This window comes from Pelobates fuscus, chromosome 7, assembly GCF_036172605.1.
Source record: "Pelobates fuscus isolate aPelFus1 chromosome 7, aPelFus1.pri, whole genome shotgun sequence".
NCBI classification, from domain to species: domain Eukaryota; kingdom Metazoa; phylum Chordata; class Amphibia; order Anura; family Pelobatidae; genus Pelobates; species Pelobates fuscus.
The window spans coordinates 147703217-147728298 of record NC_086323.1 but is presented as its reverse complement, the minus strand read 5'-3'; the positions used below and the strand labels follow the sequence as shown (position 1 = coordinate 147728298).

Sequence of the window (25082 nt, the reverse complement as noted above, 5' to 3'; positions counted from 1 at the left end):
CTGTACTACATCTTGATGACCAGATGAGCAGTTTTTGTGCCTTGTGAAATGACAATGCTTATCATTGTCCAATCCCATGCCTCATAAGACTCTTGAAATCGGTGTTCCTCTGTGACCGTGCATTTTTCCATATTCCATTCACATCTTTTGGATTCAGATGCGTTGGTCAGCTGTGAGCCCATCGTCAGTGAGCCATTGTGTAAAATCAAACATCATGCATCCTAAAAAAAAATACCTGCTGTTTTATAATAACTTTCTAAAAGTAATACCTACATTATTAAAAGAAGCAGAAAATATTGTTCAAGGTCCACAGCTCTTTAAAAATGAACTGAGAATCATGGCATTAATGATCTGGTCATTAAATGAATATGATCTTAAAATGCTAATTTTATTTAACAATTTTCAGATGGCGATTAACTACTGAATTTCCTATATAGGGGGCAGTAAATAAAGGCTAAAACAAGAGAAAGTGGATTTCATTGCACCAAAGTGGTATAAGCCAGCTTTATTCAATCAGTTTCAGTGATAACAGACTTCCGAAATCTCCATGGCTAACTCTAGACAGTCACTTGACTCTTGGCACGCATCAAATAAACCACATTCACAGTCACAGTTGCCGTCACGGTCATTGTTGCTCTGTTCTGACTCAGACGTATGGTGATATCTGTTTGAAGGACAGCATAGGTTTGTAAACAGATTCTCACATGTGTTGGGTAGCATAAGAAGAAAGTCGCAAAAATGGCAAAACAAGCACGCCAGAATGAGAGTAGCACATTCACCTATAAAAAAAAGAAATGCAATAACAGGTCAAATATTATTCTACACGCCAACTAAGATATTGTGTTCTGTGTTTGCTTTTCAACATCAATAATGTACCCATTTAATTTCAATTGTTATTAATATTTAGCATGCAAGTTTTTTTTTTATTTAGATGTAAACTACAGGCATGCAAGTTTCTGTAGGTGAGTAAAAACAGAGTACAAAACCGTAGGGAGGAACTTGCAGAACTTTGAGACACATGAACGTATAGGTACAGTATACAGATTCTACAGTGAATAAGGTGAACTGTATAGACAAGGATACATACGGATACACACCACCAAAAACGCATACACACACAAACACATAGTGACAAATACAAATATATACAAACACACTCACACAGAAACATATTGCCAGACACACACTAACTCACATATGCACACTCTCATGTACAGATACACACTGCCAGATACACACACTAACACACAAATACACATTACCTGATATCGTCAATAAACAGGTATACAGGCAGTGGCGTATGGCGTATACAGGCAGTGCGACCCAGGTATGTACCCACAGGGCCAGCCTCTTCTGCTGGGGGGCCCAGGAGCTGGCCACCTCAGGGCCCCCCGAGGCTGGCCCTGCTGTCACCCGGCTGGCTGGCGGGCGCGCGAGGGAGCACTGTCCCCTGGGTGCTCCCTCTTCAGCTCCCTCGCGCACCGCACTGAAACCGGAGCCGGAAGATGACATCATCTTCCGGCTCCGGTATCAGTACGCGGCGCGCGAGGGAGCTGAAGAGGGAGCACCCAGGGGACAGTGCTCCCTCGCGCGCCCGCAGGACCGGCCAGCCGGGTGACCGCCCCCCCCAGGAGCCCAGCAGCACCACTGGACCCCAGGGAATCCCCTCAGATCTCCCACAGGTAAGGAGGCTGGGGGGATTAAATTTCAAACAAAAAAAAAACGTGTGAGTGTGTTAGTGTTAGTGAGTGTGTTAGTGAGTGTGTTAGTGAGTGTGTTAGTGAGTGTGTTAGTGTTAGTGAGTGTGTTAGTGTTAGTGTTAGTGAGTGTGTTAGTGAGTGTGTTAGTGAGTGTGTTAGTGTGTGTGTGTTAGAGTGAGTGTGTTAGTGTTAGTGAGTGTGTTAGTGTTAGTGAGTGTGTTAGTGTTAGTGAGTGTGTTAGTGTTAGTGTGTTAGTGAGTTCGTTAGTGTTAGTGAGTGTGTTAGTGTGTGTGTGTGTTAGTGAGTGTATTAGTGTGTGTGTTAGTGAGTGTATTAGAGTGAGTGTGTTAGTGGGTTAGTGTTAGTGGGTTAGTGTTAGTGTTAGTGAGTGTGTTGGTGTTAGTGAGTGTGTTGGTGTTAGTGAGTGTGTGTTAGTGTGTGTGTGTTGGTGTGTTGGTGTTAGTGAGTGTGTTGGTGTTCATGTGTGTGTTAGTGTTAGTGAGTGTGTTAGTGAGTGTGTTAGTGAGTGTGTTAGTGTTAGTGTGTTAGTGAGTGTGTTGGTGTTAGTGAGTGTGTTGGTGTTAGTGAGTGTGTTGGTGTTAGTGAGTGTGTGGGTGTTCGTGCGTGTGTGTTAGTGAGTGTGTTAGTGAGTGTGTTAGTGAGTGTGTTAGTGTTAGTGTGTTAGTGTGTGTGTGTGTGTGTGTGTGTGTGTTAGTGTGTGTGTGTGTTAGTGTGTGTGTAGAGTGTGTGTTAGTGAGTGTGTGTTAGTGTGTGTGTAGAGTGTGTGTTAGTGAGTGTGTTAGTGTGTGTTAGTGTTAGAGTGTGTGTGTGTTAGTGTGTGTGTGCGTCTGTCACTGAGTGTGTGTCTGTCAGTAAATGTGTGCGTCTGTTCATGAGAGTGTGTGTGTGTCTAAAGCACTTACCTTTCTCCAGCGCCGGACTCCCTTGGCGCTGGGGATCTCTCCGTCCCGATCCGCCTCTCAGCTCCGAATGCACATGCGTGGCAAGAGCCACGTGCGCATTCAAACCGCCCATAGGAAAGCATTACTCAATGCTTTCCTATGGACGTTCAGCGTCTTCTCACTGTGATTTTCACAGTGAGAATCGCAGAAAATCCTCTAGCGGCTGTCAATGAGACAGCCACTAGAGGCTGGATTAACCCTCAGTGAAACATAGCAGTTTCTCTGAAACTGCTATGTTTTCAGCTGCAGGGTTAAAACTAGAGAGACCTGGCACCCAGACCACTTCATTGAGCTGATTTGATCATCTATGTCATCTATGTCATCTGCTCCTTCTCTTTTTGACACTGATACCAATGCAGCAATTTTTCAGGGTAATATCTTACCCATTCCCCGACATTTTTTCTTCTTCCAGGCAGGTATTATTCTCTCTGTTTTCTCTCAATAATACATTTATAAAATAAAATAAAAATGTATTTTTTTTTGAGGTCCCTAAACTCTGTAGCTTTTAAATAGTGTAGAAATTACCCACTGTCTAAGGGTTCAACTGCCTTCTGAAAGCAGGCACTTAAAGGAACACTATAGGTTTTGGAATACAAATGCGTACACCTAGCCCTATACACTTTTTAGGTTGCCAGCCCCCCTTGATCCCTTTAAATTTGATAAAAACTCATCTTTATTCCAGCGGCTCGCAACTCTGCCAGTGCTGGTTCCGCCCCACCCCGCTTCCTTGGCTGAGATCATCAGGATTGACAATCTCAGTCAATAAAAGTCTTTCCTATGGAAAAGCATTAGATTGTCTGAGCTCATTGTGCAGCACTGACTCAAGAAGCACATCAAGTGGCCATCTGAATGACTGCCACTGGAAGTGTTCCTAGGCAGCAATGCAAACACTGCCTTTTCTCAGAAAAGGCAGTGTTTACATTAAAACGCTTGCAGAGACAGGCTATACTCACTAGAACAACTGCATTAAGCTGCAGTTATTCTGGTGACGATAGTGTCTCTTTAAGTCTGCCATTGGAATCTCTGAAAGGGCAAAAGCATCATGGGAGTATCTGGGGAACTACCTCTGGAAATAAATCTTGCTGTTTACTTTACTTTGCTTCATGTCTAATAAATAAATAAATAACTATGGTTCAGACAAATTATTTTAAATATACATTTGTGAGTGATCTATGACATTTGCACTGCACATATGTATATATAATATTATTTCTAGAAAATAATTACTTGCACAGATAAATTGGAATGTAAACCAAAACTTTGTTTATCTCAATTCAAAGTCCACTTTAGCTACAAAGCACGAATTCAATTCTCAGTCTGATTTGCTCAACTAAAATCACTTGATTTTTTCAGACTGCTTATTCATATAGCACTGGGCTCTTGAGCAAATGAACTGCAATAATTCTAAAATTAAAATGTTTTATAGGATTACTGTGACACATTTAATTGTATGAAATATACAATGTACGATGTAGAAAATGTAATCATTTTACCCAGCAGGCCATGAGGTAATTAACATTGTTCTAACTGGGTACGGTATTTTACATTTATGATCAATTCTTCCCCTACACCTTGGTAACCGATATAAAATATAAGACTAAAAGAATGATGACACATTTTCTGTGGTGTTATACATGCGAATTGCTTTATTAAAACAGGCATTTTTCATTTAATCAGGTCGTATTTGGAAACTCTACTGGGATTTCATAATAGAATAGACAATTCTACATTTTTCTACATTATTATTCTGGATTGGATTTTAAGGGGAAAAAAACATAATATTTTAATCATAATGTTGAAGAACACAGGCTGTGATGTGTTTTAAGGATGCTTTTAAATTCCCGTCACTGCTAACACCATGAACTTTGCTAATGGATACAACACATTTTATAAAATTTGCATATGTGAGTCTTTTTATCGGGTTTTGAGAGTGGGGTATACATAAATAATTGATAGTAACAATTAGGCATCTATGCATTTGACTGTCCAGAGCAAAAATAACTTAACCACAAAGGCTGCTAAAGTATTTGCAAACAGCCTTTTGCTATACTCTACTTCTTCTGAAGCATATTTTGATTTCATATTAAAAGACTTAAGGGTTATTCACTAAACTTTGAATTTTATTCAATGGAATCCAAGTTGCAAAATTCTAAAATATATAGTCAAGTTGGAGAATTTGTCCAGAGCAAATATTGTAGCCTTAATTTTGCTAATTTAAGTTAATTTGCTAAATACAGGAATTAGTAAATTACCCTATGATTGCATTGTGATATTTAAGGGACATACTTGAATTTTATTTAATTTTATTTATTTATTGTGTTATTTAATTTCAAGTGAAATTAAAAACCTCCTGAAATTAGCAATCTAACTGCCCTCAACAAGATATACTAACTTTTATATTTATTTAAAAAAAAAAAAAAATAGAAAACAATACATTAGTGGAGAATGAAATAAAAGCGAAATCAGTGGTGAGAAACTGTGGATGCGAATTATTGCACAATCCTGCCTCTTAAAATATGATCATGCTTGATGATCATTCTTCATGTATCTCCAAATCTTTTTTTTCCATAGTCTATAATTGTCATTATAAAAGCATGGTAATTTAATCTGTAGTCATTTTGTTCTTATTGGCAAAAATCTAAATATTTATTTTGTTAAAAACAACTACAATTTTGATCTTTTTTTTTCTGCATTTTTGATTGTGAACAAAGCAAAATTTGGAATATAGTGCCTACTCTAAAATTTGTGCAAAGCAAACCTAGGATGTCATTCCATTTATCCTAAGCATCTATTTAGAATTTCAATTATTAAGGTTTTGCAGGATTTTTTTTATAGGCAGTTTTATGATAACCATTAGGCTAGAGAAAAGTTATACTTTTTCTTACATTTTTTTTTTATTTTTATCTGCCCAATAAGTATTATCCGCACACATCTCCACACAGGTAAGGTATATAACCGATGGAGGTTCACATCTGTCGGAAATGGATCCTGACTATTGAATAATGCCTGCTACAAAATAATGAAATAATTGTAATAGATTCACAAAAAAAGACTAATACCTTCATTCTCGTTTGGACATGGTGCATTTAAATTTCCTTCTTTATATGGAAGTATTTTGCTGCATTCTTCATTTGGGGAAAAAGTTACCCGGTGCATATTTGTATCCCGACTCGAGTCCTGGAACGAGTCATCTGTTGTAGCTGGACTTAGCACTTCTGTGTGTTTCTGAGATTTCTGTTCTGTTCCTTCATTGGTGAGATTATTTCCTGCAACAAAAAGCTGTGAAAAATCAAACCAGCAACCAGACGTCAAATTTACCAAATCACTTTTGCTTACAGTATATTTTTCCCATCTAAACTCGAAATTATGTTGATTACATTTTTTAAAATTTCCTATTTTTGTCCTTTTTTTTATTTGACATTGTATTAAAAAAAGGGAAAATAGTAAATAATGCATTTTTATATAGTAACAAGAATATTTTTTTTTTACATCAAAAAACTTTAAAATAAAAAACAGTCAAATTTCCAGATGAATTTCCTCTTATCTACTCTCTCCAAACTGATATAACTTACAGGGACCAAAAAAAAAAAATCAGCTGTGACCTCTTGATATTACTAACAGCAAGTAGAACTGTGTTGCCAAACATTACCCTCAGGTTTCAAACCTCCAGGATGATATTTAGCCACCAGTCACTACTTACTTCCCCTCTTACAGATACTGTCCATGGCTTAGCCATCTCCTAAGTCATAGCCATAGCAAAGACAAATGAGCAACACTGAAGTCGTACCCTGCAAATAAGCACTTCACCTGTCATTGACCTTAGTTGGATACATCTAAGAGATATCTGCTTTATTTGTCCATGGACGCTGATGTCTCTATCCAAAAACAAGTATACTATGTGACACCCTAGGCTAATAGCACACTAGCTGGGCACGATGAAGAAGTCAAGAGCAAGGCTGCATACAACCATACAAACTATTATTTGTAAGTCATGGCACACTCGCTGGGTACAACGTTATAAAAAATGGTTACTCTGGAAAATGATTCTGGCATTTTTCTAAAGGACTTGGATACAGTAGATTTTGCAAGGTTTTACTTAACTTTTTGCATAAAGAGTATCCATGTTTTTTCTGAGCTGTCCGGGGAATCCGTGAAGAGTGCATGGAAGAAATTGTAGTCAAACGTTGTGCGCATTCAGGTTTTCTGCACTTTTTCTGTGATCCATGAGTTTTGCTACAGAGACTGTGGGCTTATTTCCAATGTTGTTGCTAAGTTTACTGGCAAGTTGCTAATTAAAACAAGGTGATGCTAACCTTAGCATCTAGTGGCTCTGTACATACAATATTTTTTTTTACCAATTGTGACAGGTGATCTCAGCTGATAAGAGGTTTAAGAAATTATAATCTCTATTTACCGACTTGTTTCCATGGCAGATAAAGAAATAAAAGGCCAGGTACAAGAATTAAAAAAACATAAAACATCTTTATGTAAGTGAATTTTTCATACGTGTCTACCTAAAGGTATGTATTGACTTCTAAAACTGAAGTGTTACTGCAGTCTACCCTCACAAAAGTCTTCTTCTTTGTTCAACACCAACCACTGCCACCATGAGTTGTTGATAGGTGAACGTTAAGGCCTGTACAGTATCAGGAGGGCTGGATATTTGCAGCGGTAGTCCACAAAACATGGGTCTGAAGGTTGGAAACCAGCTGACCTTTTTTGGAAGCAAATATTTATTGGTTGCTAGTAATAACAGATTGTGACTGATAATCATTGGAAATGAACCCTGAATATTTATACTGTAACGGACCGTTTTGCTCACCAGAGGTTAAAAAACCATTTAGGCAATATTCCCCTTTCCAGATGCACAGGCAGCAACTGTAAGCACCAATCTCCCGAACTGCAAACTACACGAATCCTGGAAAAAGCTGAACAGGAAAAACCATACGAAAGGTTTACACCCCTGGCAGTCAGCATACAATCCAATTCCCCCAATAACGAGACGACACTTTGTTTTGAGGGTTAAGCAGAATCTGGCTGTACTGGCACATACAGTCTCTTTTATTCCCAATCCACAAACATAGTACAGCCCACAGGGTTTTACAGAACAACCAATCAATCCGTACAATACACACAGACACTCCCACACAAATTCCTCCCCTCTGCCTGTGATATGATTACTAAACACAATGGGTAATCTAATTATCACAGGCAGAGGAATACAGTTTTTACACATTATTCATAACTTTGAAAGTATGCATCACATTCACATAAAACTTACATTTTCCGAATCAGCATACTCCAAATACAAACATATGTCAAAATCCAAATTGGTCCATTGGTTCAAAAGATAGATCGAAGTCCTTTGTGACCAAATGAAGCATGGCTTTTCTGCCCAAAACCAGTTCCACAGAGTCTTCTATCCTGGAGATAATTGAGAAGTAATCCAATTATCTCCAAGGACAGAGGCAAAACTCCATTAAGCACATGGCTGTAAAAAGACAGTAAAATACAATAAAATACACAAGGTTACATTTATTACATAAAATACAGACATTCTACCTATCCCCAGATAGCTTAGATCTGCGTGCACATTATTACCGGATGACGCTCAGATTACATACATACAGTTCAATCGCCATGGAGCCAAAGTCTTTCATACAGTCTTTCAGTATATGGCTGGGCTCCATGGCATAGCTATCTTGGGTAGCATGGCTTTAACAGTCCGCAGAAAGGTACAAACCAGCCTTTCTGCAGGAAAAAAAACAGGGGTCATAGTCTAAAGGCAAGAGGTGGGCAAGCACCCCCCTCCAAGGACACGTGGCGAGGTCGGTTTCGCCACATATACTTATTGCTTTCTCTTTTCTTAACACAGTTTAACCCCTTAAGGACCAAACTTCTGGAATAAAAGGGAATCATGACATGTCACACACGTCATGTGTCCTTAAGGGGTTAAGGGTTACTACAACCACAATGACCACTTCAGTGTTTTGAAGTGGTCATGGTACTTGGAGTCTGGATGTACAGTGTTTCACTATGAAGCATTGCAGATACTGATATATTTTAGAGATATGTAAGTATCAGGCTGGCTGATAATTCTATGCAAAGTGTCTCATTGGCTGAGAGCTTCCAACTGATGCCCTCACCCAATCAATAACCAACAGATTCGGCATCCAGATTCTGCAGTTCTTGTCTAAAGACAAGAGAAAATAGTGGTTAGTATGCTTGTAGTAACCCTTTAACTTAACATCTTAGTTTCAAATCAGATTTTCCAAAGTTTTCTAGCCCATTGCTTTTGCTATACGAGCACTTGAAATTTGTCTATAGGGCTCATTTGCAAATCCTGGGACTGAGCTGAGACCCTGAAATATCCATTCACACTTTTTGTTCATCATTTCATCTCAAACAGCTTACCCTCTCCCAGATCATCATGATGATTTCATCATCAAGGTTAGATGAATGTCTCCTCATTCCAGTCAAATAATGATTTTTGGATTGCTTACAGAGCATCTACTACCCCAGATAGTTCAAGGATGTCTATATTTTAGTAATTATACTGCTTCACCAGTTGAAAATATATAACCATCAAACGCTTATTCCTGGTACTGTGCTCAGGATATTGGTTTATGAGTTCACATCAATCCAAGGTTACTAGGGACCTAGTGTGAAAATACACATTAAACAAAATACAGAAAGAAACGAATGTAGTTTCCTATGTCACATCTACCAAAGTTTTAAAAAAAAAACACGGTCATTAAAATATATAATATATCTATATCTTTTAATTAAAGTGTTTTTTTTTTAACTTTGGTAAATGTGACATAGAAAACTACATTCTTTTCTTTCTGTATTTCGTTTAATGTTTCTGTTTCTTTTTGTTAGATAAAGATAAGATAAAGTGATTTTTGTGGTTATAATAACTCTTTAAGAAGCTGCATTTTATAGGCATGGAATAGAGATTAAATGCAATATGTTCTAGACTCTCATGCTGAGAAAATTTAGTTTGGCTGAACCATTTTTTTAGAAAATATTTTTATATATTTTTTCCCAGATCAGTGGCATTTTGGCTATATGTCGGTTTGTCTGTACCAAAAAATAATATAGAAAAATTATATAAATATAGATGTTTTTACTGCTCCTCCTTTTTTTCTCTCTTTTGGTAACTTCTCCCTTGATCTGACAATAAAATCAACATTTAGTGACTTTGCCCTAACCATCAATAATTTGTTTTCCCATCAACCATCTCTTCGTTTGTTATCATGGGCATAATTTAGAATCACAAATCAAAACAAACATGCCCGGCCATTGTGCATTTTGGTTGGTTTGTGATTCAGCTAAATTTCATATCGGAATTTGAGATTGGGAATTTAAAGGACCACAATAGTGCCAGGAAAGGGGGAGGAAGGGGTTATTCCCTTACCTTTTTTCCAGCGCCAGGCTCCCTCAGCGCTGGGACTCTCCTCCCTCTTCTCATGTCATCCGCTGAATGCGCATGCGTGGCAAGAGCCGCTCGCGCATTCAGCCAGTCTCATAGGAAAGCATTCTCAATGCTTTCCTATGGATGCTGGCGTCTTCTCACTGTGAAAATCACAGTGAGAAGCGCGGAAGCACCTCTAGCGGCTTTCAATGGTGTGATTATTGCAAAAAATAAAGAGAAGGGAAAAAAAAAAAAAAAACATGATAGACCTACTGGACAAAAAAACAAGGGTTCTAGCCCTCATAGTAGAGGACTAATACCTGGCAGACATCAAATACTAGGAAAGTCCAGAGTGTTAATAAAATGTCACTCACTGTCTACTGTAACTTTCCAAAGCACCATAAAACCTGCGACTTTGCTGAACACAACTATGAGTGTTTAAGATAGTTAAACTTATCACGACGATGAAATCACCAGTAACTGTTTTTTTGTGTAAGAAAATGTAAAAAACAAGTAAAAACGCTAACTTTGGCCAGCACTTGTGACTAAGTGGCTACTACAAAAGACTGGACATACCCTATTTTGAATACTGTGGGCTGTCTACTTTTACAAATGGTATGCCATGATGGGGTTAATTTTCATTCCTGGGCTGCTATACGGTCTCAAAAACAACATAGGCTCAGCAAACTAATCTGGCATATTTCAATGTGCAAACATGGAAAAGGGGAAAGCCCTACATTTGACCCCTGTAAGTTTGCAAAAACCCAAAAAACCTGTACGTTGGGGGCACTGTTGTACTCAGGAGATATTGCTGAAAACATATTGGGGTGTTCTCTGTCAGTAACACATAAAATGAACTGAGAATCCATGCCTAAAGTACAATGTGAGAGAAAAATAACACAAAAAAATGACTACCCAAAGTTTGACAAAGACTGGTGGTAGAATTAGTGCATGGAAAGTGTCAAAATACCCCCATTTGAAATACCCTAGGGTGTCTACATTTCAAAAATATATGGTTTGATTGGGGTAAATTACATTGGCAGGCTTTAAAAATGTCCCAAATAGGGGGGCGGAGCCTGAACCTGAAACGGCGCGGTCGCCATTTCTGACAAGCTCCCAAAACTCCTGAGACTAATCCGCAAACATCCTGAGAAGGGACTGACCGATTCACAAACCTACCTTGAAATCGGCATCGGGACAGCGGAGCGCATACATTGATGCCTTTTTTTTCAAACCCCGAGATCTGGCAAGGTGAAACGGAGGCTTAAGGCCTATCCCTCGCCGACCATCTCCGGGCTCGAGTATTTCCTAGACGGAGTGTATAGCCAAGGTGAGCCTGACCCAGCAACTAGCACTATGCAGACCCACGGCACGACCCCAGTGAAAATGGGTAAACGTACGCAGAAAACACAGCCCGTCCATCCAGCGGAGCATGCCGACATCGGGATCTTACTGCAGAAACAGGTGCACTCCAAAATGGCTGCGGAGGCTCCACAAACCCCGACAACGTCCCGCACTGCATCCCAAACACCTGTACAAACTGAGGCTCATAGTGAGTACACCCTGACACCACCACAGGCACCACCTGACAACACACTGGCCACTAAACAGGACCTCCACAACTGGGTACAAGACATCAAGAAGATGCTGGCCACGGATGTGGGCTTGCTTAAAGGGGACTTACAAAATGTAACAGAACGGGTACGGGTGACTGAGGAGAGCATCATGAACATCCAAACTGACATAACACAAGTAAAAGAAGGGATTCAACAAATGCAGACCACCCAGCAGGGACTCTCCCTACAAATGTTGATCTATGAAGATCGTGCCCATCGCAACCACATTAAAATACATGGAGTACCCTCTGACATCACACCAGATAAACTCACTCACTATGTGAGAAGGCTCCTGGCCACCATCCTACCACCAATGGCAGCCAGAAAAACACTCCCTGATGGGCTCTACAGGCTCCCACCCTCAGCCACCATGCCAAACACAACCCCCAGGGATGTAATCCTACGCTGCGCCACCTCACAGGACAAATCCAACATCATGTCAGTAATAAGGGGTAAAACCCCCCTGGACTTTGAAAATGCACAACTGCTATTTTTCCAAGACCTAACTAGAGCCACACTCTAGTGGCGCCAATCTCTGACCCACCTTACAGGCCAATGGCACACGGCAGGGGTGCCATACCGCTGGGGAGCACCTAGATCCCTGCTGATCACCCACAATGGGACTATGCATAGGGTCTCCATGTGCAACAAAGTCCCTGCAGTACTCACCAAGCTGGGACTACCAGAAAGGAACAACACTGCAAGAATCCCTGCACAGAGATGGGACAATACAGTACCATTCACCCCGCAAACCATGAAACCGGCAGACCAGGCCACCTGACTGGCAAAGAGAAGCGAGAAAGGACTCTCAAAATCCACACACAGTTCCTGGGGAAAGGCAGCACGAACGACTGCTCCAGCCACAAATGACTTTCTGATTTATCTTTTAGTAATTTTCATTTAGAAATGTTTCATATGTTTATAGCTACTGTATTGCTAATTTCTAGTTGTTCAGCATACGTTACTATGCTTCATACACCTGACGATCTACATGAAAACAGTGACTCCCAGAAGACCGACACATGATGGTGGCTCTACACACCTGTCGGAGAGGCAGGATCCTTACAGCTCCCCTCCCTCCCCCCCCCCGCCACCCCCTAGGTCAGGGGCAAACCACCCTCTGGGAAACCCTGGCCACTAGACACACGGAAGCCCAGTCCACCAAAGACCCACCACTTGATCACCTAAAGCCTGACCTGGACATCTTGACACATTACCCGCCCTATAAGTCAGCCTGCGCAACTCTATATCATTCTATATCAATGGTGACCTGGGTCACCCACTATCCCGAACCACTACAAGCCCGGTGACACAACACACTCGAACACAACTAACGTACAGCTCTCCAGATTACCCAAGACAATTAACCTTCTTGCACAATATCACACGAACACCTGAAATGCCACACCTGGCAATCTTAAAAAATAGCACTGTTATTCCTATAAATAACTCCTGCTGACATACATATTTTCACCTATTGCCTGATACCAAAAATCAAAAATGTGCACAAACCTCAAATGCCATAATGTTATATTACTTGAACCGCTTGCATCATTTGGGCTCCTGCTGTTGTGGCAGAGCAAACATGTTTGTAACCATAAGCACAATGCAAAAATAAAGAATTAACATTTTTTTTTCCCTAATAGGACATGGGTGCATGATGACCAGCTGTGAAAATTCCAAGTTGGAAAACTGGAATGCACACCCTCCAAATAAGGGATTTTAGCCCCCAAAGAGCATGACACACCTATACATGAGTGGTATCACTGTACTCAGAAGATGTTGATAAACACATATTGGGGTGTTCTTTAACAGTAACCCTTAAAGTTCTCCGTACATGTATTTTTAAATTGCTATGTGTGTCAAAAAAATCACCAATTATTATTTTTGTTTTTAAATTTGGCATAGATTGGTGGTAAAATGGTTGCATGAAAAGAGTCAAAATACCCCAAGTTTAATACCTTAGATTGTCTTCTTTTAAAAAAATATATACATGTGAAGTGTTATTGAGGGCTTCCTGGCAGATATCAGTGTTACAATGTAACTTGCGTTAATTTTGAAAAAAAAAAATGGTTTGTAAATAGCAAAGTGCTACTTGTACTTATTGCCCTATAACTTTCCAAAAAAAAAAAACTAAGAACACGTTAACACTGGGTATTTCTAAACTCAGAACCAAATTTAGAAACTATTTAGCATGGGTGTTTTTTGGCAGTTGTAGATGCGTAACATATTTTGGGGATCAAAGTTAGAAAACGTTTTACATTTTTTCATCATACTTTATAATTTTTTTATATATATAAAAAAATAATGATGAAAATAATGGTATCACTAGAAAGATCATTTAATGGAGAGAAAAACGGTTTATAATATGTGTGTGTACAGGAAATTCATAAGTGGAAAATTACATCTAAACACAAACACCGTAGAAATGTAAAAAGACCCCTGGTCCTTAACGGTAAGACAATTAAAAATCGGTCTGGTCACTAAGGGGTTAAACATAGTTTGTCCTTGCATGTTAAAATTAAACACAATAGAGGGGCGTGGCCTGGAAGCCGAGGAAGATGGCAGCGTGATTCCTGACCTCCCTTCCAGGCTCGACTATTTTCAGCGTTTATCCTCGCCAAAAGTACCTTTCTGCCCCGACAATGGGCAAATCTCATAAGGCAACACCGGCCACCAAGTCTGCTGACACTCCCAGAGGGAGCAGCCATCATTCCCTGAGGCAATACCTGATCGCCCCGGCGGACCCGGACACGCAGGCCTCCAACGACTCTGCGGCCTCCGAAGGGCCTTTCCCGCCATCACCACACAGGGGGGAGACTCTCATCGGGACCCCCCTAGGGGACACCCCAGCCACCCACCCTGACTGGATGGATATCCTGCGTAACTTGCCTACGAAGGAAGACCTGCGAGCGGCGAACAGCGAGCTCCGCTCCTCCATCACGTCGGAGCTGCAGGCCATGAGGGAAGAATTTTGCGGCCTGCGCCAGAGGGTCTCTCAGCTTGAGGCGGACTGCGACCACATGTCATCGGCGCAGTCCGCAACCGCAGACTCCCTGCAACTCAGCACCCTTCAAATCCTACGGGCCTATTCAATAACCTACTGGACAGACCACCACAGGCCCCACTCGAGATAGTGAGAGCCCACAGAGCCCTCAGACCGAGGGGACCGCCTGGGGGCATCCCCCGAGACATAATATGCTGCTTAGCCAATTTCCAACAAAAAGAGGAGATCCTCCGCAAAGCAAGAGAACTGGGCAGGGTACTACTAGACGGCACGGAGATCCAGCTATACCCGGATCTGTCACCCACTACGCTGGCGTACCGCAGGGCTTTGCGCCCTTTCACCAGGCAGCTACAATCCAACAAAATTAAATACCGCTGGTGTTTCCCACACGGACTCCAAGTACAAACTCCGAAAGGCCCTTTCGAAATTCGAGAAAAGAACGACATGGAAGCTATTGCGAGAGAGCTGCAAATAACACCAGCTTCCTTAACCTGGCCTGACCCCCTGATGCTTTACACGCCCGCCCAGAGAACCGGGAGACAGGCCGCCGGATCCCAGATACCAAGGACCACACGCCAACAGGCAGCAGGCCCACGCGGCCTATAAACAGACATAACACCCGAGCGGCACCTGTCCCGGGGACTTTGGGCCCGGCAACGGGACGCCCACTTAATCGAGCTCCATGCAGCCTCTACCGTGATGACTGCGGCCCAGACGGTCCATCTCGGACCTTACAACCCACACCTGGAACTGTTGACACCACCACCCACCCCTACTCACAGACTCCCTCACCCAGCAGGGAACCACGACCCCGGGGCGCTGATCCAAGTAACGAAGAGCTCAAGGAGGCCCTAGAGACCGCCACGGAGCGGGACACACCAGCTACAGACTCTGTTGCACAACCACGGAACCGACCTGGGTTACCCCAGGCCTCAGGGCCGGCCAGGACTGCATGGAGCAAGTGCTCTGGGGGACTCTATCTCACTGCCTGAGAACCGCAAGTACAAACCTAACACCGGCCTCGCGGCCCAGGGGCCTACCCACTCCTGAAGGGGGACCGGGGGGAGGGATAGGCTGGGGTTACAGCTAAACGGGAGCGGGATGGGGGGGATTCCCTATGTATGCTATGCAATTGTATCCGGAGATCGGGGGCTGCGGGGCGGGCTGGGTCACCGTCTCCTCCTTAATAGACCCGTTACGACCTTATCAGGAGCGGGCCGGGGGGACGGGGACCCGGCGCGCCCGGGCCTCCGAGAGGGTGGGTGGGGGAGGGAGAAACCCGGAGATGGAACACTGTCTGAGGGGGAGACACAGGGCCTTAGGAACGGGGGCCGCAGACCGGACCGGGCAACCGCACCCCCCGAGTTGACCTACCCAGGAGCAGGCGGGGGTGCGGGGTCCCGGCCCGCTCGGGCCCTCGGATGGCGAATGGATTACACTCATCGTGTCCCCGAGAGGACAACACGGAGGGGGGGGACAATAAAGAGAGGCCCACTTGGGCCCCACGACACGGACCTCGAGAACACAACACTGGGCGGCCTGGGGGCTGGGCCATCACGACATGGGATAGGTGCCACCATATCCTAACGCCTGTATTCATATTTAAATGTAAATTTTAATACATGTTTACTGTTATTGTGTTTAACTGCTTTATATACTGTTGCTTGCTGTTGCCGAAATGCATCTGCCCCTCACACCTCAGGCGAGGACACGCATACTTATGCTATAGCTACTGACAGAGCCACGAAGGGGACATAAGGGAAACCGACTGCGTAGGACGAACAGGGTTGACAAGAGATCACAAGGTGACTTGCCCACGACAGTCCGCACGCAGCGGGACCACGGTTTACCCAGAGGCCTAGGCCTTCCTCCTACTCCCCCAAGAGACAGGCGCCACGCAAAGGCGGCCGAGACACTGGGCCCCCTACTAGGCTCAGGTCTTAGGGACCGCCTGGACGCCACACTCTAACGCCTCTGACGCGGCGGAATCCCACAAACATAATCCCTAACCCCCTCACACAGACGCTACATAGACCCCTTACTAACTGACGACTGACGGACTGACGGGTCCTAGAGATGTCACTCACACCGGCCAACCTTACGATCCTATCCCTGAATGCGAGAGGCCTGAACAAGCCTGAACGCAGAGCAGCTGCTCTACGGGACTTTCACGCGGCCAGTGCGTCCATAGTGTACATACAGGAGACACATTTTAGAGAAGGGTCCAGACCCAAACTACGGGACCACCGATACACAGCAGGGTATTTTAGTGATTACCACGGTGGCAAGGCAAGAGGTGCAGCAATACTCATACACAAAAGGGTACCCCTCCAGGAGACAGGAGTCCAAACGGACAGGGAAGGTAGATATGTGTTTCTGAAGGGGACAATAGCGGGCCAGACGTACACGTTCGCCAACGTGTACGCCCCCAACCAGAGACACCATAGGTTTTTCTCACAGACTCTCCGCAAACTGGCAGCATTCACTGAGGGCATACTAGCCTTGGGCGGGGACTTCAATCTGACGCTAGACCCGAGGTGGGATTCATCCACCGGCACCTCACAAGTCCCGACCCAACACCTATCCACAATCAAAACTCTCCTCGTTAAATACAAACTAGTAGATAGCTGGAGGGCCCTCCACCCGGACGAACGGGATTACACATTTTTCTCACACCCACACAACACATACACCAGGATAGATTACTTCTTCCTCCAACACTATCACCTACCACTGGTCCTACAAACTGACCATGGTACGGCGACGTGGTCAGACCACGCCCCGGTGACGCTCACACTGGCCTCACCACTATTCCGTCCCAGAGTAGCCAAGTGGAGACTCAATGAATACCTCCTGTCCGATCCCACTGTCAAAGCGGACATAGCATCGACCCTCAGGGAGTACTTCTCCATCAACACACCCGACCAAACGACCCCGACGATAGTATGGGAGGCACACAAAAGTGTAGTCAGGGGCCACTTCATCAGGCAGGGCGCCACACAGAAAACATTGCGGGAGAAGAGAATGACCACACTCCTAGCAGACATTCAGGCCATAGACACCCTCAACAAAACCCAACAGACACAAGCACAGCAGGAACAACTGCTTTCGTTACGAAGGGACCTGACCAAACTACTACAAACTAGATACCACAGAGACGCGCTGCGGCATAAGGCATTCTTCTCGTTACACGGGAACAAGAGTGGCAGACTCCTGGCACGGATGCTTGCTAAACGCAGACAACAGACATATATTGACCGCATCCGCGACAACAAGAACACACTACACAGACTCCCCGCCAGGATAAAGGAAGTAATCAGGTCGTACTATGCCGACCTGTACGCACTCCCGAGCCCGACATCAACACAGGCAACCACGCGACTGTCGGAAGCAATTGATAATTACCTTGCCAACCACACTATACCCACACTAGACCGGGACACGGCAACCTTACTTGACGAAACAATCACACAAGAGGAGCTAGCCGCGGCTATCAAACGGACGGCACCAGGCAAAAGCCCAGGCCCTGACGGTCTCCCGCTGTGCTACTATAAGGCATATGCCGACATACTGTACGCCCCCCTGGTTGAGGCGTTTAATGCCATAAGGGAGGGACACTGCTTCCCCAAGCAAACACTGGCGGCCCATATCACCATCCTCCCTAAGGAGGGCAAAGATGTAGAACACTGCGGGAGTTATCGACCCATATCCCTCATAAACTGCGACCTTAAATTACTAGCTAAAATATTAGCCACGAGACTGCAGGCACACATACCCACACTGGTACACCCGGACCAGGTGGGATTCGTGACGGGGAGAGAGGCCAGGGATAACACTATACGCACCCTCACGCTGATACACGGAGACAAACGCAAAAGAAGCAACCTTCTCCTGCTGTCGACAGACGCGGAGAAGGCCTTCGACAGAGTCAACTGGAACTATCTGTTCCGGACACTGACACACGCCGGCCTAGGCCCGGGTATCATGGGGTGGATAACAGCTCTCTACTCACAACCCTCAGCCCAAGTGATAATCAACGGGGCGCTATCAGCGCCATTTGACATTCTCAATGGTACCCGACAGGGATGCCCTCTCTCCCCGTTACTCTTCGTCCTGGCTCTCGAACCACTCATGGTAGCGATTAGGGATAACCCCGACATAATGGGAGTCCAGGCAGGGATGAACCACCATAAAGTAGCAGCATATGCAGATGACCTGCTTTTCTATGTAACAAACCCGGAAGTATCCCTTCCCAATATTCTGAAAGCCTTTCGGGACTTTGGGAAGATCTCCAACTTCAAAATAAACCTTGCGAAATCATACATACTGAACATCGACATCCCGGAACACAGGGCGACACAGATGCGCCACCAATACACATTCCAGTGGGCTACACATAAAATTAAATACTTGGGTATTTGGCTCACACGAAAAGCAGGGGACATACTCAGGGAAAATTTCGACGCGATGCACACACGGTTCCGCACTGAACTACAGGAATGGGCACACCCCCACATCTCGTGGCTAGGTAGGATACAGGTAGTTAAAATGAATTTCCTCCCCCGCCTCCTATACCTCCTACAAACCATCCCCATCACGATCCCTCGCACGTTCTTTACCACACTCCGCACAGCCCTGGGCAGATACGTCTGGAACGGGAAGCGGCCGAGACTTAGACACACACTACTGACACAGCCGAAGGACAGAGGTGGCCTGGCCTTACCAGACTTCACCCTCTATTACAGAGCTTGCCACCTTCTTAGGATAATAGAATGGACCAAACCGGGGGTCCAGAAACAATGGAAACAGGCAGAGGAACACGACGCAGGTGCCCCAATCTCAACACTACCTTGGCTGCCCCCAGGGATAAGGAACGAGAACAAGAAATGCTCCCCATACATAAAAGCGACTCTGCAGGAGTGGCACAACTCTAAAGGGAAACACGACCTATCACCGTACCCATCGCCCCTGCTCCCCCTGATACACAATCCGAGCTTCCCCCCTGGACTGGACCCTAGAGCGTTCAAATCCCTCATACCTGACCCACTACCTAGACTCAAACACGTCTACAAGACGAGCGGACTAAAAACACTAAGGGAACTAGGAGGGGAAGGGGAACACAACCTCTTGACGCGCCTCAAGTATAAACAGATCCAGACATACACCGCGACGCTCCCGCAGGGGCCCGCACTGACAAGAGCCCCCACATACTTCGAAGACCATTGTCTGACCTCAGACCCGCTGACACACGGAGTATCCCTCATGTACACCTCACTCCTGACACGAACGCAGACTGCACAGCCTAGCTTTATGGGAAAATGGGAGGCAGCACTGGGACGCACATTCAGTAACGCGGAATGGGAAAAAATATGCTACTTGACGCACCACTGCTCCACTTTTAGTAAGACCCAAGAAACAGCGTACAAACTGCTCACTCACTGGTACTGCACGCCCGCCGCATTGAGCATGCGTATCCCTGACTGTCCCCCAGAGTGCTGGAGATGCGGCATGGAAAGGGGCACGCTCCTGCACATCTGGTGGGAATGTAACAAGATAACCCAGTACTGGAAGACCATACACAAAATCATTAGGCAATTCTCAGACGACCCACCACCTTTCGGCCCGGCCGAAATGCTACTACATCACACTAAAACCACTCGATCCGCATACAAACGATCAATGACAATTCGTATCCTTAACATAGCCAAAACAGTCATCCCACAACACTGGGAAAAAAGAGAACACACCCCCGTTGGGGGCGTGGTTCACTCAAATGGAGGAACTAAGATCTCTGGAAGAACTCCACGCCACCGCAAACAACACATACCAGACTTATCTCAACACATGGACGCACTGGCTGCTGAGAGCGACAACTCCAAATTTCTGGGCGGAACGCGAACCCGGGGATGGGACTGTACCAGGACGATCTGAGGACCCAGACGCTGACTGACCTAGCCCACCTGACACCCCCCGCCATAACCTATAACCTTTGACTGGCCCACTGGTCACCCGCGGCCCGCGACACCCGGGGGGGGGGCATACCCTGCCTGGGCCTCGGGGATCGCGGAGGACCGGGGTAGCCCATATAACACCTCCCTGCCATGCCGTGACGCACACGCAGGGGATCAGAACCGGAAATAGACTACCTACTAGGACACGGACTGGACGGACCACAGGGACGGTAGAGACTGATACGACACTGACCACGCACGACCAGGGGGTAACGACCCTTAATAGTACCGCACAGGGTCAAGGAGGGACCGGCGGGTCCACGTAGCACACGGGACCTGAGAACCCACATCCACTAACGACCACGCAAACGTTGTTGGCCACGACAACCGCTACTGACACCCTCTAGCACGGCCCAACCATCAAACGGAATCCACCACACGGGGGGCTTCGGACCTCAGTTGACGCCCTGTTACACAAGACCCACACCCCACATCCGTACAAACACATATTACACCCAGGGATGCACATTTAACAGGCTAATTTGAGGTTATGTACATGTCTACGCAATGAATATGCCAATGGAGATCTGCGTATCTCACAGTTCAAAGCTAATCTGAAGTAGTACGCATGACTACATACTGTATTTGCCAATGGAGACCTGCGTGTCTCACAGTTCATAGTTGAATGGATGATATATACTTGTATTACGTTCAGTGAGTCAATGGAGACCTGCGAGTCTCACAATTTACAGCCATAGTGATGTGGAACGTATATTTTTTGCGAATGAAACAATAAAAATATATTTACAAAAAAAAAAAAAATTAAACACAATAATGACCCAAGCCATATGAGTTTTATGGGCATTCAAAAAGTGAATTTTAATTAGAGGGGTGACAATACCATTTAAAAAAAAAAAAACAAGACTGTGGACTGGTATTACCAGCACTTTGATATATTTCTTTATGTTTATTATTTTTTTTTCTAATAAAGTATATTTTAATTGTGATTCCAAGTCCCAGCAGATCCTTAGTGTTTCCAGCTTCTGCTATACAAGAAGTGATGTGCTCCCCTTAAATGCATGTATACTGTAACACGAGAGCCTTGTATAACTGGCTCCTCAAAAGGTGAGCAATCACTTGCACTTGCACTTTGGTTCTATATTCTACCTCAGCAATTCTGCACTAGGATATTTTGTCTCTCCTTTTTGTCTCCATCTTGAGGACGATTTGGTCAAGAATCAATTCTGCACTAGGATATTTTGTCTCTCCTTTTTGTCTCCATCTTGAGGACGATTTGGTCAAGAATCCAGAGAGGGTTTTGGTATTACCTAATGTAATGTCCGTCTAAGAGATTTGAGCCTATATGTGGCTCTATATCATGTGAGTGTGGTCCTAATCCTTTCACATATCACTCTGGTGGACTTGATATACTTCACTATTTTGCATTGTTTCCTCTTTTCTAGAGAATTTTATTATTACACACCTTCCCCAGATTCTAGTGGGGTAAGTGTATCCTATTCTGGTGCTCCACTAAGTAGACATTTTGGTGGTGTGTTCCACCGGGCTTACTTGTCTAATTATATTCCCATTCATCCTCCTAGGGTGGCACCAAATCCTAATACGCCTAGCAGCCCTGTGGATTCAGAGGGTGCGAACTCTCGTAATCTTGCAGCTTGTCCCAAAACAAAACCCTACAATGCTAAAAGAGTGAAAGACTTTTTAGAAGAGTAACAAGATCAGACCCTGCAGCACTTTCCACTTTTCAGAAACACTGCACAGAGAAAAAGAATAGCACCTATAGAAGATCTGGTGCCTTCCATGAAAGGAATCTTTAACATCTCTTCTTATGAATTGAAACCAACAGATATATCACTTCTAAATTAAGGGTTAAACTTTGCACCTACTAGGAATCCTGTTGCTTTTGATCTGTTTAAGGATTTGAACCAGTTCATTAGAAAATGTACTTTAACCAGATCTTTCAACTTAAGGGAAGCAAAGTGTTGAAAATTGTCCCAGGTCTTTAATTAACCCACAAGGCAAGATTGCTCTGAAAAACTCAATAGCACTTTTAAATGATCAAGAGGTTGATTCACAAAATATGGATGCCTTTGAGGTGATTAATGAAAATATGCCCTCGGGTTTGAAGGCACCCTCAACCTACTATGCAATATCAGATAAGTCATGAGTCATGAGAGACTTTAAAGTATTAGAGAAATCCATTAATCGAAATAGGATAGTGACTAACAATCTTAATAAAGAGGAATCATTGGTCCTTAAAATTCTCAAGAATGGGGGCGTGGCTGACCGCCGAGCAAGATGGCAGCATAGGAATCTGCTGCGGCACATGGGCTCCATTAACATCGTATTTTAAATCGGCAAAAACATCATAACTCACTGTGCAACATGTCCCAATCCAAGACGGAGAAATCCACCTCGAGAGGGGAAAAATTTAACTTTTTCAGCCAAAAACCTTCTTTCATATCGGAGACTGCATGGGCCGCCCTCCAAGGTGGCGCCGGAGACTCTGAAACTAACCTCTCCTCAGCATCTCCAGGAAAGCCCCAACCTTCAGAATGCCTCACAAGGGGCCATTTCGAGAGGGCTATGGACGCAGGAAAATTAATCCATACCTGCCAATCCACCGCAGACCAGATAAAAAAGAGGTACGGGACCTCTCCGCCAGAACTTCCTCTGTGCAACTGCAATGTCAGCACCTGACATACACCCAAATGGAACTGACATATACAAACCCTGCAACACAAGATGGAAGATATGGAAGCCCGCATGACGGACTATGAAGACAGGGCACACAGTAATAACCTGAGACTGCGAGGCATCCCAGAATCTATTCTTCCAAACGACCTGCAAGCTTTCGTGAGAGGCCTCATGCATGCCTACGCCCCAGACATCCCTGCAGACATGCTCCTCGTCGACAGAGTCCACAGAGTTGCAAAGCCAAGGTACTTGTGATGGACCCTCCGTCAATCGATGCTCCTAGTGCTTACCAATGACCATCAGCACCGCACCAGACACCATAAGCACTGCAGACCCCACGAACTGCCGCAGCTTGTTTGGGGTCTCGCCGTGCTCAGATCAGATCAGAGCAGAGGTTCAAAAGTTTTCTGGAAGTCTCTTTTGACCCACCGCAAGCATGGCTTTCATGCACAAAACAGTTCCACAGATTTAGGCTGTCCGGCCGGTCTATCTTCTCCTCTATCCTGGAGATAATTGGCTTAAGTGGCTGTGGTAACGTAATTATCTCCAGGTGCAGGAAATATCTCTAAGTCATAAGCTGTTACAAAAACCACATAAAAATACACAACACTTATAATACAATGTTTAACCTATATGTCCAACAGATAGCTTGGATCTGAGCGCTCAATATGTCCAATGTTAAAAGTGTCCTATAGTACAAGGACGGGTGGGGTCATGAGAGATTGTAGAGGGACAAAGCAGCCAGTTTCAACTGGTCTGGCAGTGTCCCTGGGACAATGCCCTGCTGGGGAACAATAGGACAGGAAAAAGGGGGGGGGGGAGAGGCACACCTTCCCATGGAAGTCACCTTCCAACATGTCTTTTTGCAGGGCCCATAGTCTTTGGGCAAAAGGCTAGCAAACAGGCCCTTCCAAAACCCAGTGGCGAGGTTATTTTCATCACAGTACTTATCTGACTCGACACCCCGCGATGTCCTACTCAGGACGCATATTTCCACATCAAAGAGCTGGTTCTCTGAGCACATCGTAACAGATCTGACCCACATGAAGATTACCCCTCAATGCGCATCATGGCAGACCTCTCCGCAGCAACCCTGAGGTGCAGAAGAGGCTTTCAACGAGTTACTTCGGAGCTCCGCAACAAAGGAATTCGCTACAGGTGGGGCTTCCCCACAAAACTAATAATTACCAGAAATGGAGAAGCAATACTACGCTATTTGGATTGAACAAAACCATTTTGCTCTCTTTCTTTTTACTACATAAAATTTAAAAAGATAAGACAAGTACTAGCTGTCTACTAACATTATCGGAATCGCTAGAAATCCTTTTTTTTATGTTCTCAGTCTGTGTATTTTACTCAATAAATGTATCTTTATCATAGTTATTTGATATGTATACGTTTTATTAGAGGAGCGCTCACACAACACATGTATTTCATTTATCCATTTTCAAGCTGCACTTTTTTGCATGAAGCAGCCCATATTAATTTCATGTACATTTGTTTTACCCACGGGTTTTGATTATTGTTAGCATGGAACATGTGTAATGTACCTTTTACCTGGACCAAACTTCTATTAGACAGAAACATATTAGGGGGAAATACAGCCCAGAACAAAATTTAAATGCTTTCATGTAAGTGGCTTATATGCCTAAATACTTATATGATGTTTATCACTATATGCTCTTATGTATCTCTTATGAACACTTCAAGCATC

At 44.3% G+C, this 25082-nt stretch overlaps 1 protein-coding gene across 1 annotated transcript; it reads right to left on the bottom strand.

The window, feature by feature from the left end:
* Window positions 1–519: 519 nt before the first annotated feature.
* Window positions 520–6398, bottom strand: MDFIC2 (MyoD family inhibitor domain containing 2). Its single transcript, XM_063427266.1, has 3 exons — window positions 6363–6398; window positions 5722–5941; window positions 520–779 (listed from the first exon to the last, which is right to left on the bottom strand). Exons 1-3 carry the CDS (start codon window positions 6396–6398, stop codon window positions 520–522), a joined length of 516 nt encoding a protein of 171 aa, XP_063283336.1.
* Between the last annotated feature and the right edge of the window lie 18684 nt (window positions 6399–25082).